Source organism: Zootoca vivipara, chromosome 1, assembly GCF_963506605.1.
Source record: "Zootoca vivipara chromosome 1, rZooViv1.1, whole genome shotgun sequence".
NCBI classification, from domain to species: domain Eukaryota; kingdom Metazoa; phylum Chordata; class Lepidosauria; order Squamata; family Lacertidae; genus Zootoca; species Zootoca vivipara.
The window spans coordinates 91,623,549-91,644,174 of NC_083276.1; the positions used below are offsets into that span (position 1 = coordinate 91,623,549).

General features: G+C 42.1%; 1 protein-coding gene across 9 annotated transcripts in view; it reads right to left on the bottom strand.

Moving 5' to 3' along the window:
- Positions 1-20,626, bottom strand: part of ADCY5 (adenylate cyclase 5) — a 191,707-nt gene that overhangs the window by 106,798 nt on the left and 64,283 nt on the right. The window contains exon 1 of one of the 9 annotated variants that reach the window (XM_060276116.1): positions 4,995-6,442. The exons of the other annotated variants lie outside the window; for them this stretch is intronic. Within the exon in view, the coding sequence (XP_060132099.1) occupies positions 4,995-5,102 (108 nt within the window). The 5' untranslated portion in view covers positions 5,103-6,442. Of the gene's footprint in view, positions 1-4,994; positions 6,443-20,626 lie in introns of those variants that run through there. 9 annotated transcript variants of the gene reach the window in all.

Here is a 20,626-nt window from a genome sequence, read left to right on the forward strand (position 1 = left end):
CCAAACTTTAATTCTATGAATGTTTGATTCTAAATGTGAATTTCTACCAGTGGGATAATAAAGCAAAATGAATCATTTACCTGAACTAAATTTGTCAGATTGTTTCTAAAGATAGCCACTGTGATCATTTTGCACAAATACTTCCATTTTCAAAAAACAAGAAGTCTAAAACGAAAGAAACTGGTCTGCAACTTGAAGGTCAGTAATGACTCAGTAATGACTGAGACTCTCCTATAGTGTGCTACAAAACTGCTCAGCCTCACTGCCATTTTTTAGTATCGCCCTAGCACCCTTCCTCCAAACCCCTTTTGTCTAGGAAATTATGGTAAGATTGAGGGAGGGGAGTGTTCCGTCTGGCATGCCAAAATGTTTGCCTTAGTGTGGTGTTCAATTCCTCCCTAAGCATCCAATTTTATGCAGGGTTGAGAATACTATACCCATTAAAATAGGGAAAGCAGGAAGTGTTTCTAAGGTCAGATTCCACAAGGGAAAGTCTATTTGAGTGGCTTGTTTCAGATACATGCCCAGTAGTTACATGAGCTGAGCAAACATACTCTCACTTTTAAAAATCATTAACTGAGCTTATGACAATTTAGAAAAGAAAATGAATTGGTAGATAAATGTGATTCTACCAGTTTATGCTCTGAAACCTCAAACAGTAAAACCAGCAATCAACTGAGCAGGCAGCTCTCTCTGTAGCCTTAGTGAATACCAATGGACAAACTTGCCCTTTTGTATCTGCTCAGTTGGCTTCTTGTACCTTGTAGCTCTTGCTCGATTTATTTGTGACAACAATGTCCTAATGTTATCTGACAGCTACTATTAAAGTATCATACGCCTCTTGTATATGCAGGAACCTAGCTCAGGCTTCTGCTGCAGCTGGGATTCCACTGTAGGCTACTCTCTTCCAAGCTGCAGGGATGGCAAAAGGATATCATCCCCCCCTCACACACCAACAAACTTGTTATCACCCCCCCACACACAAGAGGGTGGTATCAGCAGGCAGAACAGCAAAATGTTGGGGGAGAAATTAAGGAGTAAATGAACCACCCAAAAACAGTTAAATGTGGATCTATCTAGTGGTGGACAAGGCCAAAGTCAGTGGGCAGGGTCAAAACAAAAAGGCACTTCTCTCTCCCCTTGTCACCTGCTTGCTCTCCATTGCCCTCCCCCTTGCCACTCTTCATGAAATTTTAGACCAAAGATAAAGTTGTAGCTCAGTAGCAGAACATCTGTTTTGCATGCAGAAGGTCCAGGCTCAATCCCTAGCATCTCTAGGCAGGGTTGGGAAAATGACTCCTGCCTGAAACCATGAAGAGATGCTGCAGTCAGCGTGGACAATAGAGGGACCAGTGGTCTTTACTTAGTATAAAGAATTTTCCTATCCTCTCAATCTTGGGCCACAGGTTGCTAAATCATGGTTTAGAGATTGGCAAATGGTCAGGATGTTAAGTGTCCATGCACAACAGATATTGAGAAAGACATGAACAACCAAGAACCAAGCAAACTGACTGTTGCTTTAGTGCAGGGATAGCCTTTCAGCTCCCGGGCTACAACTTTCATCATCCCCAGGCAGCAAAGCCAATGATTAGGTATTATGGGAGTTGTAGTTCAAAAAATATGGAAGGCACTACATTGGATAGTGTTTGGATTGTAACATATAAAATTATTTATCTGTACCTGCTTTGAAGGAAAGAACTTTTAATTCCCCATGTTAAATATAGAGGCGAAAATCTGGGGTTATATCCAACCAAGTTGTTCCATTTGCAAGGACTTTGGCTTGTGCTATAAAGCTTCCCCCTCCTTCTCCTCACCTCCCACCCCAGCAAATCTGTTCTGGAAGTTTTCCCAACCCTCCAGAGCATAATTAGGAGGATACACAAGTTCTTGTGCTAATGGGACAACTTCACTGGATATAACCCATAGACGTTTACAATCTCATAGTGGAAGTGAGTGACAGAGGCATCTTTCATCTTTGATGATAGTGTCTACATTTCCATTGATTACAGACTAAAAGGACAGCAAGTGTAAATCTGGATTGATGTACGTAGTCATATTTAATACATTTAATTTAATTTATATTTAATTTAATTTAATTTAATTTAATTTATATTTAATACATTTAATACATTTAATAAATTTGCATGTGACAAAACATCCCAGCCCATCTTTCCTTTTGAGATTCTGAAGGGCATCCAAGACGACATATACTTCTATAAACTAGCTACAAAGGATGGCCATCTTTAACATTTGGTATTTTTTATTGCCTTTTACAGTAACACAGTGGAACTAAAAATAGCCTCTAAAAATAAGCAAGTGTGCCCTAAAGGCCAGTGCAGACGAAACTCACACAGACCCAGTGACTAAAATTGGTCTCCACCAATGAATCATCTTCAGTCAGCCTCAGTACTAGTTTACTATATGAGAGAGGGGGGGGGGGAACAGTTGTTGAAAAATTAATTTTATGGATAAATCCAAAATCTCTAAGCTTTGTACAGTGACAAATCAAAACTTTTTATCTTTTAGAAGCAACAATGTTTATATGGCTTTGTCGGGGGGGGACGGGACAAAAATATCAACTTTTAAAAAGCGAGCAAAAGCGAGCCATGTTTTGCCTTACAGCTGTGAAAAACTACATGAAGAGCAATGTATTTTTTTTTTCAATGAGAAAGACTGCATTCCGTCAAACATAGCAAATGCTGTACAGAGAAGTCTAGATAGTACAAAGTTCTAGCTTATAGCCAAACTGGAGCTCTCAAGATTCTGGCTATAATCCAGTTATGTATTCATATAAATCACACAAAATTCAACAGTGTTTTATGCATGTAACGGGCAACACTTTTGTACTTAAACATAAAATGAGTAAGTGAATCCAGAAATGTAACCTTAAAATAAAGCAAAAGAACAACATGGTCCAGGTTTAAAAGGCCAGTGTAGATGAAATGTTGTCCCCTTGCTAACCCACTATTATCATAAACCACCCAGCCTGTGGAACACATGTTCCTTCCTCATAGCCCCTCATCTCTCTGGAGCAAATTCCACCCTCCCCTTCCTCCTCAAATTCCTTTTATCCGTTGATCACTGCTCCCCTTAACACAGGATCTGAAACCTATTTCAAACTTCGCCAGTTTGAAATGGAGGTTAACTTTTACTGCAGTTAAAGGTGGCACCAAAGAGCTGCTTAATCACAATTTGGGGGAAATTTGTACTGAGAACTAACACACACCCCAGAAGTTGCCTCTGAAATGATTAATTGTGTGTTACAGGGAGCAAGTGTCAAATCTGTCCCAGCCACTGATACTACCTGGCTGCCGCTATGGAAATTGTATATGGCAGCTTTCTCAAATGGTAGGCCAGGGAACATTAGTGAGCTTCCTCCACCCAGTGCCTCCTCACTTACCTGCAAGGCCCCCTTCATATAACATGGGCTTTTGGTTGGACCAATGCCAGCACCAACAGCTTGCCACATTTATGACAGTGGGATTTGGTTAGAGAGTATGTGAAGTCAGGGGGGGGGGGAATGAAAGATATGGACCTTATGATGGATAGACCAAGCAGCTGACTAATGGAGTGTCCTGGTTCCCACCCTCAGACATAGTACTCAGAAACCAGAAAGCTTTATTTAAGAAATCAGCACACAGTGGCAGGATACACACAGTTCATAGGTCTATAAGCAGAGTTCTAGGATACATGACTAGGATAAGCAAATGCATTGTCCCAACATTTGACACTCCCACCCTGCTCCACATTTAAAGAGCAGGACCGAGGCCACCATTCATGCAGTGGCCTGGGACATATGCTGTGTCTTCTAATACCTTTGATTCACATACTCACTCCCACACCCACAACCCACTACTCTTTCCAATCTGGTCTCCTGCTGGCTGAGTCTAGGGCAATAGCTGCCTGCTCCATCACAGAAGTGCAACCTGACTTTGGGTACCAGAAACTAGAAAGGCAGGGTGGATAGGTGTCCACAAGGGATGGGATGAGGTCTAAGAGAGAAGTTGGAACTAAGCAATGACATGCATCTCTTAACCACTCCTTCCTCTGTCCTCCACTGCTAAACATCCGGGGGCAGAGTGGAGGTGTTAAAGCATTTTCCTCAGAAAAGTACACAAGAAGAACATAAAAGCAAATGTTACCTAACCCCCATTACCTGGAAATCCCATTGAATTCAACAGGACTTAATGGTAGGGCTGCACTGCTGTTTTTCACAACAAAGGCTTGTCCTCTGCATGGGAGGGGTGGAGATTAGACAGACAGACAGACAGACAGACAGACAGACAGACATGGAAATTGCTATCTAAAAGAATTTAGAGAACTTCCAAAGAATGATTAGAAGTCAACAGAAAATTATGTTGGTAACTGTCAGCTGATTATGCAAACTCTACCTCCACTCACCCTGCCCTGTCACTTTGTGCTTGGTGGATTTCTATAATTTTTAGTCCTCTCAAGGGCCACAGAGGCAGAAAAATTGAAAATCTCTGGTACACAGTGTATAGAATTGTTAATGTCACTTAAATAGAATTGTTTGCCCTAAACTCAAGTGGTCATGCAAATCTGCCCAATTTTCACCCTAACTTATATTGATAAGCCCACTCCTGTCAACTCTCACCACAGATTTATGTGTGGGTTCAATTACAAGCAAAGCAACACAACTACTGGTAGGAAATCAGATTATGCTGTGTCAAAATTAGGTAAGTGAATTCAAACACGAGGCATCCATTTCCTACATTACACATTGCTTTAGGGATACAGAAATTCATGAATTGGTTAATAAAAGTAGATGACATTCATATTAATAGGCAGGCACTCAAAGTTGAAAGCAAAGTGGCCAGTGCCCAAATATCAATCATGGAAGCAGATAAGAACTTTATTACTGGGTAGATTCCATTCTATAATGGAATCTGCACAGAACAAGGCATTCCAGGACGTTTCGTTTGTTGTGTTGTTCCTACAAAGCATAAACAATCAAAATGACTTTCAGGTCTCACCCTGTGTGTTCTGAACCCATCAGCTGTACTGGGCCTCATCTGGTTCCTGCAGAGAACAGAAACAATCCCAGTGCCAGGGTCTTTAGAACAAAGCAAGGGAGTTGGCATGCTCGAGAAAGGAAAAAACAAAAAGGTTGGATCTCAAATGCTAAAACATGGATGTAGTTCATTCCTAGACTTAGCTTTATAAACAAACACATTAAAAAAGCATTCTTATTTAACAACAAAAAATGCTTGACAACCCAACCCCTTATCATTTAATTTAATATTTCAGCAGTACTGTCTGTAAATGTGCATAGAGACATGCAAGCTGGGGGAAGGAAGAGAAATATAAAAGCTACTATCCTTGTTGAGGAAGAAAACACCTCTGTTTAGATGTTTGGTGCTATCAAGCCCCTGCATATGCACTCAGAATCCTATGTTGCAAAAAACACTGATCTGCACCAAGTCTTGGACATCCATCTCTCTATCTGGAAATAGGAAGGCTAGATTCAAAGGACAGGGTTTATCTTCAAGAAAAGACAGAACTATGAAGGCAGGAACATGTGTGTAAAAAATCTCATGTAGGGTAATATTTATAGAGATTCTGAGCAACTGCAAAACTTCCCAAATAATCCTCTCAGTATTTTTAGAAGGGATTGCAGGGATTCCAGCTGACTTAAGATGGAGAACATTACTTGACATCTCAATTTACAACTAAGTTTCCCTAATATTTCAGGTAACAACAGCCTCGGGTGGCCCTGTCCTGTCCGCTATTTCATTTGACTGAAAAAAATTCTATACCACGCTTCAGCAGAGCACTTAGGATGGTTCACAAAAACAAACAACTTGCCTTTAAGGAGTATTATTTCTCTTGTGACTGAGCTAAAACTAGAACTCAAAAAAACGTTTGTTTACATTCACAATAACTTGATTAAGGCCTGGTAGAGAACAGGCTTCGAAATCCTTATCCTAAATGGCATAAAGGCTGACATTTGCCACAATACTGAATTTTTTAGCTTTACAATCCCACATTCCCAAAGCAGCTACACAAACAGCAATGATTTATCTGGGGAAAACAGATCATATCCAGTTACTTGTGAAAATAGTACTGCACCTTCTTTACTCACTACTCTTCAGCTGTGTTGCAGTGGTTTGAAATTAAGAGTAAAATTAACCCCATCAGCAGAATCACACGAACTGTGCAGGTTGAGTGAAAGACATGTTTCCCTTTATTATAGAAAAGAAAAACTCCCTATATTTGAAAACGTAGCATGCCTAAGGAAATTGTGGTAGCTTAGCCACCTCTCTGGCATACTAGTTATCTCTAAGCAGAGTTTTTGATGTACCCACAGCAAGAAGGAAAGAAACAGTCTAGTAGAACAATAATTATCTACATCCACACAAAAAATTTGTGGATATTTTGTGCATACTATTATTAATAATAATTAAAAAATTATTAATTATTACTACCCTTCTGAGAAAAACCCCACCCCACCCTCCCACTATATATAAGGATCTGGTGACTTCTGTTTCAGTGTATCTGAAGAAGTGTGCATGCACACGAAAGCTTATACCCAGAACAAACTTAATTGGTCTCTAAGGTGCTACTGGACAATTTTTATTTTTTTCTCTTTATTTTGACTGTGTCAGACCAACAGTGTGAATTTATTTGAGGGTGTCTTGGGGACCTCGACACGCAAAGAGTGCTCTCCTTCATGGAGAGCACGTGTTGTGCTGGGGGCTATCAAGATACCCCTCTGTGGTTGGGCAGGTTAATTTAGATCAGGCATCCCCAAACTTCAGCCCTCCAGATGTTTTGGACTACAATTCCCATCATCCTTGACCACCGGTCCTCTTAGCTAGGGATCATGGGAGTTGTAGGCCAAAACATATAGAGGGCCGCAGTTTGGGGATGCCTGGTTTAGATGGCCACGGATGTGATTGGGCTCCTCTAGTTGTTGGGGAGATGTTGATGTTGCCAATGGTTGGTTGACAGCTTAAAAGTATATTTTCTCTGTGCGCAGGGTTGAGCTTCCTCTTTTCGCTGCGTGCATTGGATCACCCTCCCACCCTCCCTAATTTTAGGGCTGTTTGCGTTTGACCTTGCTATGCCTGTCATGGGGTCATCTGCTTTGGGGGCAGGGGCCTGGTAGGAATTTTGTCCATTTGGCTGATTGGCTGGTACCATTTGGTTTTTGCCTAATGCGTAGCAAATCGTCACAACTTGTAAGGTTGTTGTTAGGCATTGGTTAAATGGTTGGTGGAGGGGTATGGATTGGCTGTGTCTGCCCCTCCAATGCTGCTGCTGCAAGGGTATTCCGTTAAAGGAATCCAGGAGCTCGTCATGCTTTTGTCCGTACCCCCGGCAAGGGCCTAGGGTCATGCAAGAGCCCCTGGGAGCATTTGGGGGAGAGGCGAGGGTCTGCCACCCAGCTCCATTCTCTCCCCAAAGTGTTTTCCCTTACTGACTTTCGCAGGCGTGCGGATGTCAGTTCTGTCCCTGGGCAGGGACAGATAGTTGCAACCAATGCCTAAGCAACCACTCACATTTTGTATTTTAATAAAGTTGTGGCCAAAATTATGCCAAAAACCTTAAACAAAAATTCTGTGTGGAGTGTGAATTTATTTGAGGGTGTCTTGGGGACCTCGACACTCAAGAGCTATCATATCTGATTCTGCTAATCAGGTAGCTCAGTTCTAAAATATTATTCAAAATTCAATCAATAGGAGAACTGTGTATTAAATTAACGCAATCAAAATTAACTTTTTGGAATATCTCAGTTGTGTTGAGAGGTCTTGAGAAAGGACAAATAACCACACCTGTGCCTTATTCGGGGATCTGAAATTAAAGTCTGCTACCAAAAATAGGCCTGACTATACTCTTACTACCGGTATTCATCCAAAGCAAATGAAAAACCAGCTGTCAGGATTTGGGGTAAAGTCAATGACAAAGTTTAGGTAAATGGGGTCTGGTTTCAATTTTTTACAATGGGCAAAATAGTTGATAGGTAATGGATGCTGTGGAGCCAATAAAAGAACCATAGTACCAAAATCTAAACATACCATCATAGTTTATTTTAACACAGTCTGGCTTCAGTGTCTGCAAGCTACAAAGGCAAACCAATGACCACACTAACCCTGACAACAGCAGCAGGGAAATGCTGCTTCCACATGTGCCTATTTGACCCTGACAAGCCAAAGCTCTGGTGAGGAAATAGTGATGGATAAAAACCAGAAACCAAAAAGGAAACAACTGAGCTGAAGAAAGAATTAGCTATCACAAACTGAGACAAAAGAAACCATGCCAGGAGCAGCATGATCAAGTTAAACTTGGGCAGGCTGTGGACATCTTGGCAAGTGGTGCAAAAGATTAAAAAAGGCAAGGCAACAATGCTCCCATAACTTTAATATTTGTGGAGAGGAGGGCAGGTGTTCGTGTGTGGTTTTGGCAGATGCACCTTTTCTCACATCTGCGTGGGAAACAGCACCACTTTTACACAAGGTACAGATTAGAACCCCGGCCAACACTGCATCAAATAACCCTATACCTGGAAAAGGAGATATATGGGCCATACTGGTTGGCACTGATGGAAATCGCAATCTAACTACAGTACGGTATATCTGGAGGGCCACAGATTCCCCAACCGTGTCCTATATAATGTTTAAACAGCACACATACAACAAAATATTCATCCTCAAGTACTCCGAGCCAATCAGGGGTCACATACTGAATGTAATCACATCCCAATGCTATTTATTGTTGCTGTTTGATATAACTAATGGCAAATAAAGCCCATTTAGAGTGAGGGAAATCCTCCTTATATAAGACACACAGTGATTCCAGTCACTGCAGTATTCCTTAATCTCGTCATATGGTTTAATTTTAAGACACCATGTTCTTTTGTTAATAATTGTTGATATGTTGGCCAATTCTTTTCCATGTTTATTTTTTTTACTGCTAACACCTTTGGTTTCAGTAGCCACCAGTAATTTACCCATACTTTATATAAGGGTTTTCTAATTATATGGTTCAGGAAATCCTTAATTACAGCCACTTTATCATAAACCAAATAAGCGTGCCAATCAAAACTATTGTTCCATCCCTCCATGTCCAAGATCTCTATGTTGCCCAATATATGACCAATCTTTAATCCATCCGAGACAGGCTGCGTGATAATATAATTTCAGATCTTTCGTATCTAATTTCGTATCTTTTCTTTTCTTGGTCCACTGGAGGTGGCAGTTATGTCATATCCCTGGCAGCAATCATTTGTGATTGGCAACCTTGGCACTTTTTTCAAAATTCTCAAAAGCCTGTTGGGAATTCAGTTCCACCTTAAGGTACAGGCATGTAGCTGTTGTATGTCACATGTCTGTCTGCACTTCCGATGTGTGTTGCTTTCGCTTTCGCTCTGCTGCGCTGATCGAGAAGGAGAGGACATGTTTTTCTCTCTCCTGAGATATGCTTAATAAACGCTTGTAAATAATACCACTACCGTCTCTCTCACCGTTTCTGACTGCGTGGACTCTGCAACAGCATGCCTAGGCTCCTGGAGTCTAGGTTGTTATCTCAAGCTGCACCAGAGGGTGAGACACCCGGCAGGCCGGCCTGGGGGCACAAAGCCCTGGCGTCTCCTATGGTGCATGGTAAGCACCAATAATATCAATAGAAGTTTACATTCTAGTAGCACAATATATTATTTTTCCATAACATAACCTAGGGAGACAACTCTTTAGAAGAAACAGTAATATTCATTTCCTCTTCCTCTTCTATGCCCCCTACTATAAAAACTAGAAATTCCTCAAGGCAAAGACTCATCTTAAGTATTCAGTGTGGTCAAATATCAAATATATTTGCAATTACATAATCCGATTCAGCTGATGCTCACCGGACCTAGCCTCCAGAAAAGCATGGTTAATTAAATTTCATCAGCCCTGTGCTCAAACTAACTCATGTGCCTTGGAAAAAATATTTTTCTAACAGGACTAAGAAATCAAAATTTCACTCCTCAGTTTTCCTTCTCACAACACTATCCAAGGTGATAACGATGTCTCAGTATTGTGCAGAAGTGTCAACCACCTTTTACTACAAATGAAATAATAAATTTCACAATCTGCCCTAGATACATTCTGCACAGAGGTGAAGAGAGATATTATATAGTGTGTAAAATCAGGCAAATTCTAGAGGATCCATTTTAATTCTACTGAATCTGACTTTATACAGACCTCATGGGAAATCAAATACTCTGCTTTCTCTGTTTGGTGGGTGATAGGACAGGAACCAAGAGGGGTTAAGGCCTATGACAATGTCTCAAAGTCCCAAATGTGCCCACAGGCCACAAAAGTTCATGTCAAGAGTGTTTTTTGGAGGGAGGGGACACGTCCCATTGGCCTTCTAGCCACTGAGAAAAGAGGGTAGGGTTTAATTCTGATGCACTGGAAAAGTAAGAGATAAGTCTCCACTCCCTGCTCTCTGCATTTTCAGAATGAACTGATCCCTGCACAACATGTAATAAGCGGTACCTCAGTTTAAGAACAGTCCGGTTTAAGAACGATTTGGTTTACAAACTCCGCAAAACCAGAAATAGTGTCCTGGTTTGAGAACTTTACCTTGGTCTAAGAACGGAATCCAAACAGTAGAAGGGTACCGGCGGCAGGAGGCCTCATTAAGGAACGCGCACCTCGGTTTTAAGAATGGTTTTGGTTTAACAACGGACTTCCAGAACGGATTAAGTTTCTAAACCGAGGTACCACTGTAGTAAAAAGGGAGAGACAGCTTAACACTGGATGTTAAACATAAATGTGCAGTGTAGCCCTCATTTGATTTGAGCAATAATACCCTAGAGCTTGCTGATCAGAAGGTTGGCGGTTCGAATCCCTGTGACGGGGTGAGCTCCCGTTGCTCAGTCCCAGCTCCTGCCAACCTAGCAGTTCGAAAGCACGTCAAAATGCAAGTAGATAAATAGGAACCGCTACAGCGGGAAGGTAAACAGCGTTTCCGTGTGCTGCTCTGGTTTGCCAGAAGCGGCTTTGTCATGCTGGCCACATGACCTGGAAGCTATACGCCGGCTCCCTCGGCCAATAATGCGAGATGAGCGCGCAACCCCAGAGTCGGTCACGACTGGACCTAATGGTCAGGGGTCCCTTTACCTTTACCTTTACCCTGTAGAAAAAGGTATGTGTCATATGTGCAAATGATGGAAGCAAACACATGTTCTGCAAGGTACACATTTTTTCTAATGAATATACTCACATTAATAATTTGTATGTGCATTGATCGCATTGAAGGCTTTACGTACGTGATTCTGAATCCTAATGGCTCATTCTGCATTTATTTCAACCCTTAATGCCAGTTTTGGGGGCAACACTTTTTGCTGCAGTTGCAAAATACTTTGCCCATACAATATACAGCTGAAGCTACATTTCTAGAGTCTACAGATTGCTTCCAACAAATTATATCATTCTAGCACTGCAATCAGCTTTTGCTTTGCTGTTTTAGAACTATTTGGAAAGAGAACTACTGTGCACACCCAGGATACAACCGGCCTTTTCAAAAGTCATTTAATTCCCACTGTGACAGACAAGCTTTCAAACAGAGAAATGCCAGATGGAAATTTTGTATGTGCTGATTAAATATTTTTAGGGAATATAAAACAATGCCTTCAGTTAAAACATATTCTTTAATATTTCCGTACATGAATCATGGCTTCTTTTAATAACAATTCCAATAATAAACCAGAAGTGAAAGAAAAAAGAACTGAGCAAGTTTTGAAAGGCTGGTGAAAGGAATAAGGCTGCTGTTCTGATATTCACTGCCCCATATCTGATTTTTCACTTAAGCTAGTATGTCCATGATGTTGTGGCTGGAGAAGATGCACTGCCTTGGACATCCATTTCTATCTACTACTCCTATTGACAGCAGGGGTTCTAGGCACTATACATTAAACAGAAATGACATGGTGCATGGCTGGAGACATAGGCACAACTCTATGGGACTGAGGACACCTCAGCCCTCTATCTATCTACTGTATCTATCTATCTAGGCAGTGCTATTTTTCTAGAAAAAGAGGTGCCAGAACGCACCATAAATGCCTCCCTTATTCTCTTATAATGGCAATGGAGCCCAACTGAGAGATGCTGGCTTGGGGGGGGGGGGAAGCCCTGGGCTGAGCCACTCCAGTCTTGAGGAGCTGGGCCTCCCTGTAACTGCAGTGGACCTCATTTGGTCTTGCCAGGCCTACCTGCAGCCGTGGCAGGCCCCACCAAGTGTTCCTGTGGCCACAGCAAGTCCCGCTGGGCTTCCCCGTGGCTACAGCGGGTCTTGCAGCCTCCTCCCACCATGTGATGTCACACATGAGCATTCTGCACATGACATCGCACATGCCCCTCTCAAATCTGGGTGGAACCCAGCGCCTACGGCTGGAGAAGTTGTGATTAGCCAGCAGTCAAGGAACGAGGGTGGTGGGTTGTTTTGTTTTGGTTGCTCTGACATGTCAGATAAAGTAGTGTGGTAACAGCTTGTCATGGAATGAGCTATGAAGCCATGAAGTGGTGACTGAAATTTTACACTTGTCTAATCACACCATAAAACCATAATCCATACCCCACTCCATGGTTACAGCTTCCACCACCTCAATGCTTCATCTGAATTAACTCTAAAGTTGAATTTCACGAAAATCAAAAGAGAAGGCTACGGACTGAAAAGGACTAGTGTGGATAGAAGAGCAGCTAAGCAACTAGCAGCAGATGGTATTGAAAGGTTGAGGCTACCATAATTGCCACAAGCCATGGTGTAGCTAACATGATGCCCTCCAGATGTCAGACTACAACTCTCGTTGGCTCCAGCCAGCTCTGCCAAATGGTCACGGATGGTGCAAGTTGCCCCAGTGGCATGGGGAAGGTGGGGGCAGTTTGGACAAGGCTACAGTTACAGAGAGCTATTCAAGTGACAAATTCCAAAACACATGATAGAAGATCTGCTAAGCTCACTTCTGACAAATTCTTTATGGCCGTTGCTCTCATAATATTAAAAGTCCCCCCCCCCATTTATTTATTTATTTATTTATGCATGCATGCATTTTTCTGCCAAGAAGGCACTCAATTGATATACAACGAGCCAATAGAAAACCAATTCATTCAAACAACTAAAAGAATAATAAAACCAGTGCAAAAGACAGGACAGCAATGGCATGCATTACAACTACGTTAAAGAGCAGAGCAGAGGCCCCAACTTCAGAAAAAGATTGTGGGGGCCTGATGCAACAATCTGATGCTACAAGTGTGACATTGCAAGGTGTCAGGAACCAGAGTTTAACATGACAGCAGCAAGGCTCCACTCCTCCCTCTCCCCCTGCAGCGCAAGGGAAAGACAGGGGAAGCTATCCCTGGCTAGTGCTGACAGCAACAGCAGCAACTGGAGGAGTCGCCAACCACTGAGCCATGCCATGCGTGCTCAGCTCCAGTATTGGCCTCCTCTTCCTCCTCCTGCTGTGCCACCAGTGGGGGCTGCTTTCCCTGTCCCTCTTGCACGTGGCAGGAGGAGCTGCCAACCACTTAAGCTGCGCCTGGCTCCACATTCACCCTTCACTGCCCTCTGAACATTGGGGGGCCTGCCCTCACACAAAAACAACAACCTTTGGGGGCCCTCCAAGTGCCTTGGCCCCGAGGAGTTGGTGCCTATAGTGCACAATAAATTATATGGGTATTTTCTCAGAGCCTAAATTCTACTAATGAGATGGCCTGGCAGGATTTGCTAAGCAATTTGTTCCAGAATTGTGGTGGGAGACAACTACTATGAGAGATGGAGTTAATTTGAAAAAACTGAACTGAGATTCTGTAGTACCATAAATCACGTGCCATATTCTAGACAAGAGAAAAAGGAAAATGTCCAGGAGAGCATAGTCTCTTGTCACCACAACCTGGGAATAGTATGTAAGTCCCCCATACCAGTTTTCCTTCCTCTCCTACTAGTATACTCTCTCTCTCTCTCTCTCTCTCTTGTGTGTGTGTGTGTGTGTTCAAACTACCACCTTATCTAGAATTGCTATCTCACTGCACTCTGCACATCATGCTAGGCCATGCCAGAGATAAGCATAAGTGTACAAACTGTTTGCCCCACAAAGGTAAACCATGAAACCTAGTTTGGACAACCTCCTAAACCAAACATGGCATAGCTCAGTGCTGCACAGCAGTAAAGCTACCAGGGAGGAGGAAAGTGGACACAATCTTCTCTCTTGGATCCCACACAGGTTTGCATTAATGCTACACCATGGTTTCATTTAGTGCAATGCTTGATTGTTAGGTATGGCAAATAACACCCCATAGTTTGTATTAGCTGAATGTTCAGAATAAACCCTTTCTAACTAAACTAGAAATGCCATCAAAAGTTGTAGTTCCCAAGACTTGATTTACGAATTTTGGCACCTCAAAGTGTTTACCAATATGAATGTAAGGATTATAATCCCAGTTTCAATTTAATATTAGTAGGTGGGTGCTTGGGAGAAGATTTGTAGGTATATGTGGAAGGGTTGGATCCCATCACACTTCCCGTGATGTAATATGGCTCCAATTTGACTCATAATTTGGGAAAGAATAAACAAATCTATTCCCTGACTTCTTTTCTTATTTTTTTTTTGGGGGGGGGGAGGACAGGATTTTTCTCCCATTTCCAAATCAAACTATATACTGCAGCAGTATCAGCAAAGAACCAGCAACACTGTCTTTCAAACAAACAGTGGTATGTTGAATTCCTGAGTGGAAGCTAAAGTCAGTAGGGCTCACCCAGTCAAGCTATCATTCAGATGGGAAAGGGGTGGAACTTTCTGTTGAAATGCATTGAACTTCCTTATAGGGGCAAAAAATCTCTAGAGCTGTCAAATTAAATCAATTTTATTTCTTGAAGAATGAAAGGGGAGGGAACCATGTGTGTGAGTGTGAGGGGTTAGGAATGTCAATATAACTGCTTATTATTATAGCAAGCTCTGGCTAAATAAAACTTTCGTACTTATATAAGTTTATCTTCCCTCACAGTGAGAAGCTTCATGGAATGTGCTGAAATAAAACATTCTGAAATTATTGCTTTGTTTGAATGAATCCCTTATACCAACTCATCCCAATTACCAGTTTCAAAAAGCACTGATATTAGCTAGACAAAAGGAGATGCATTAGAGGCAAGAGAAGCAAATTAGTCCCATTTGTTATTGCAGAACTTGGATCTCAGTTTTCCTTAACAATATTTCTAAATAGTCAGCACACAGCTTTCCTTTGTAAATTTCTTTTCCACCTCAAAATAGGTTTCAAGCGGCATAAGAACAGGGGGGGTGGGGGGAACAGAAAAAAAACCCTCTTCTTAACAAGCCTGATTCCAAATTGAGCCGGGAGGGGGATTGCTAAATACATTCTGTGATTTGTACAGATTATAAAGTATTATGCAAACTAACCAAATCTGCCTACATTTGCTCAATCTACCCAACTACACTAGACAGAAAATGTTGTATTCTTGCATCCCAAACTCTCTAAAACACAATTTTAGGAAAGGGGGGGCTTCACTGGGGAGGGGTAAATCAGCTTAACCCCACCCCCCACCCCCACAAAACCCCATCCTCTTATGTTAAAAGCAGTTACAAATAAGGGGTGGGAATTTGAAATCACTGGTATCACATCAGGTGACAAAATCTGATGTACCTTCCAAGTACAAAAAGTTTATGACTTTTTTAACACTGTAGGAGCCCTGCTTCATTTTTTTGCTTCAGGTACCAAAAAGTCTTGTGTCACTTCTATTAAGCAAGCTCACAGTTACCAAACACCTCTCATTATCTTCCCAGGAGAACCTGAAAACACTATTGGTACAACACAGACAACATATGTAGCTGAACTTGGTCTACAGTTGCACAATTCATTCTTTGTGACATGAATGTGATTCACTGTGGATCTGGCCCCTATTCATGTCTTCCTTCTGTGCTAACCAGTCTGAACTACAAGCAAGGACAAGTGTTGAACAAGCGTGTCTAGCTTTCCTTGTTCTCATGTTTCCACATCTAATACCAAGCAATTGCTGCAGCTCAGTTCACTGAGCAGAGCAACAGTGTCCATAGAGATTAATACCCAATAGTGTAAACATCTGGTCAGCTCTGTAATGACTCTCTCTTAAGAGTAAAGCTCTTTTTATTATATACATATTGCTCAGATTAGTGTGAATTTGAATTAAATAGTTACAGGTAGGTAGCCGTGTTGGTCTGACATAGTAAAAAAAATAAAAAATCCTTCCAGTAGCACCTTAGAGACCAACTAAGTTTGTCATAGGTATGAGCTTTCGTGTGCATGCACACTTATCTGAAGAATAAGTATCTGAAGAAGTGTGCATGCACACGAAAGCTCATACCTATGACAAACTTAGTTGGTCTCTAAGGTGCTACTGGAAGGATTTTTTTATTTTGTTTTTGAATTAAATAGATAGTTCTGCCTATTAAATATATTTGCTACAGGAATAAAATGGAGTTCATTTTGTATTTTTTTATATTGTATTTTTATGTTGTGAGCTGCCCTGATATCTACAGTTGAAGGGTGGCACACAAATTTAATAAATAGTAATAAATAATAATAAAATAATTACAGAACCCAATCAGCAGAACCATCACTATGGATGTGTGATGGATTGTGTCCTATATAAGTTCTCATTTATTGTTGGCTTAGTGTTTTTATTTGTTTGCTGCTAATGTGCCTATACAAGTATTAAAAATAAAAAAATTAAGTTTGAGTATTTTGATTTTTTACATATCTCTGTATGAGCACATACATACCATAATATACATCTTCCTTCATTTGATAAACTCTCAAAAACCTTGAACTTTTCTTGTATCTTCTGTTATTTAAAATACACAACATAAGCTTAGTTTTAAGCATGTGCAAAATCTGTTTAGAGTCAAGGGTCTAGAGACAAGTACATTTTCTTAACCTTTTACAATCAATAAACATATCTTGAAATGTTCTTTTCTTCATGGCCCACACCTGTCCCATCTGTTTTAGTTGCCTAAATAATTACTGTGAATAAACCTCTCTGTCAAACTATTTTTTAAACAATGCACATCTAGAAAATGTGGCAGATTTTTTTTTAAGGCAGATGGGACAGGTGCAGCATATGAATTTATTCTGACTCTGTTTATCAACAGGTGCTGAAGTTCATGAAGTTTGTAACTGAGGAGAAATAGTGTACCAGCTACAGTACTAGTCATTCTGGAACAAAAGCTTGAACACTGACACTGCGGGTATTAGTTACAGGTATGTAGCCGTGTTGGTCTGACGTAGTCAAAACAAAATTAAAAAAAATTCCTTCCAGTAGCACCTTAGAGACCAACTAAGTTCATAGCTGCCAAGTTTTCCCTTTTCTCGCAAGGAAGCCTATTCAGCATAAGGGAAAATCCCTTAAAAAAAGGGATAACTTGGCAGCTCTGTAAGTTTGTCATTGGTATGAGCTTTCGTGTGCATGCACACTTCTTCAGATACACTGAAACAGAAGTCATATTGTGACTGCGGATATTGTGGTTCTAACCCACCCACCCCCAATTTCTTGATACTGCTGCCTTTCCTACCTGGGGAGGAAGCCAGCAGCAACCATGGATTTATAGTAGCGCAGTTACTTAACAGGACTACCAAATGCCATTAGTCCCAGTCAGCATGGATAAGAGTCAAGGATGATGGGAAGGGTAGTCCAGGAACATGCGGAGAGGCACCGATCCCCCCCCAGCAAGTTTCTGCTTCTCTCTAAAGTTTCCCTCAGGAGTCTCAAAGACAAAGCACAGCATTATAGTGTAAATAGGGATGAGTAAACTGCATAGCCCCTAAAGAAGGATATTAATCTACATTATTATTACTTGTAAAGAGGGCAGGGGTTCCGAGTGAAAGTGGTTGGCCTGACCGATCCAAGCATCCTGGTCCACATCCTCAAGCCTTACCAACAAAAACTCATCCAACACAACAGTACTAGACTGTGCTCTGAACACCCCTTGAATTTCATTTGCTGTAACAGCAGTAAAGATGCCGGTGGAGGCAAGTGATTTTATAACATGGGATATGGAATTGCTTTATCATAAACTATGCCCCATACCACAGGAATGGCCAAGATGATGCCCTCTAAATGTTGGACTCCAACTCCCATCAACCCCAGCTACTATGTCACAGTGGCAAAGAATTGTTACATTCTCAAACTTTCCTTCCAGGCCAATAGTTCCACTGTAACCCCATTTCACACTGAAGCAAGCATTCACACAAGTAAGTTAAAGAGAGGCATTATTCACCCACGCTCCTGCCAAGTGCAAGTACAAAGTGCAAATGAGTCAACAAGTAGGAATAATTAAAGCAGAAAAGGGAACCACAGCTTCTGTTCTTGCTTGAACTTTTTATGTTTTTTTTAAGTATCTCAGAGGCTGGTTTTACCTACAAGGCTTTTGTACCTACTGTGATATGTCTAAATATTTAAGCTCCCATGAAGAAATATGTCAGCATGTCAAATGCATGCTACAGGAGGGAAAAGATGTGAATGGCGATTAATCAAAAGGCATGCTTTAGTTGACAAGATGTAGGTTAGACTAAAGAGTTAATTCATATGCATCCAAAGAAGCTTTTTGAGGCTTATGGATAAACCCAGGGGGAAAGTGAGTCTCTCTCTTCTTTAAGTTACACTGAGTGCTAAAGCCACGTGCCATTTCTTCTATTGCTACTTCTTTGAATTCACTGACTAGCCTTGTAAAAATAGCTAATGAAATAATGGCAGGGCAAGACTTTTTAAAAAATGCTCTCTGTATAGAAAACCAGTTCCGCACACTTGTTAGAGTGCTGGACTAGGACCAGAGTTCAAATCACCACTCATTCAGGAAGGTCTCTGGAGCAGTCGGTTTCTTAGCCTAACCTACCTCACAGGGCTATTGTTGGGGGGAAATGGGGAAGCAGCAGAACCATGTATGCCACCTTAAGCTTCTTGGTGGAAATCTATATTTATAAAAATGTAAAATGTCTATGTTTGTGTGTCTCCACTTTTCTCCAAAACCGCTTGACCGATTGCGTTGAAATTTGGACACAACATCACATGTGAATACGTGAGTGTTTGCATACACTTTGTGTGACAGATGTCATACCTGTGGCAGGTAAAACTTTTTTGGAAACACAACTCAACACAGCGGCATCTATTGGGCCTCGACGTAACAGACGCTATACTACATGCATCAGACAGTGGAGGCTGCTGGGAGCGACTACCCGGCAGCTCCTTCTCTGAGGGTGGGGGCCGGATCCTGACATCAGCAAACACAGCATGCTGTAACCACCACCATGGTGACTTCTGCTCCAAGGGCGGCGGCCAGATCCTGCCCCTTGGCCCACAGGGTCCCGCAGGGACCATGAGTCATGCGAGGGGGGAGGGGGACCGCCGACGGAGAGTGGGTGGCTCCTGCTCCGAGGCCGACGCCTGGATCCTACCCCTTCGACCGCCGGGCCACACCGGAAACATGAGCTATACAGGGGGGAGGGAATGCCGGCAGATAGTGGAGGACTCCTGTTCCGAGGCCGGCGGCCGGATCCTGCCCCTTCACCTGCCTGCCCTGCCATGAGGTATGCGAGGGGGGGGAGAGAGGCAGACGGCCGGATCCTCCCCCTTCGCCTGCCTGCCCGGCCGGGAGCATAAATTGTGCAGGGGGAGGAGGGAACGCCGACGGAGAGTGCAGGAGACCCATGGCTTTCGGGGCCCCTCAATGGGTCGGGATGGGATGGGGGATTTACAAGAACACCCTTGGGGGACTGTGAAATGGGGGGCCAAGGGGGCCTTCTCAACTTTCACTACAACCCTCCTATATGTGTTTATGTACAAACGAAATGCGTGGGGTGTTGTTATGGTATGCGTCTCTCCTGGGAAATGGGGGCCCTGATGGAGCCACAGCAACACGTGGCTGGGTACAGCTAGTGTATAAAATAAATGAAACAATAAATATTCATCTCAGGTTAATATATACGGCGACCATTTCACACAGGGGTTCCATTCCCAGCCTTTGCATGTGTCAGCAGAGCGCGCATAAGTGCCTCTGTCCCATTCCACCCTCTTTTGGGTCCAAAAGGACCCGTATGTCAGTGATCATGCATCAATTGGAGATGTACCAGGTAATGTGGGGAAACTGGAAAAGAAATACATCCAAATGCAACTGTTAAGGCTGATAATATCACATGAGGGATTTCTTACCCTACCAATATAATATTTTCCTCTATGGAGGTGAATTTGAACTGTGCATGCACAATACATTTACATTGTGTACACTCACACCCAAAAGAAACGTGGAACTGTACTTTACCCTTCACAGAGCTACAATTCTCAGCAGCTTTAATAAAGTATAGTTGCACATTTAATTGTGTGGTGGGTGCACAGTCATTCACAAGGGGAACACACGAGATGAATAACCACATTAGTCTGTTGCTGCAAAACAGCAAAGAATCTTGTAGGACCTTCCAAGTCTTAACACATTGTTGCATAAGCTTTTGTGGGCAACAACCTACTTCATCAGATTCATTTGAAAAACAATGGATTTGAAAGTCTGTATGGCCATCTCATGAAAGAAATGAGAGCAGAAGATAGCAAGAATCTTAGAATATTAATTCAGCCTCTCCTAGAGTAA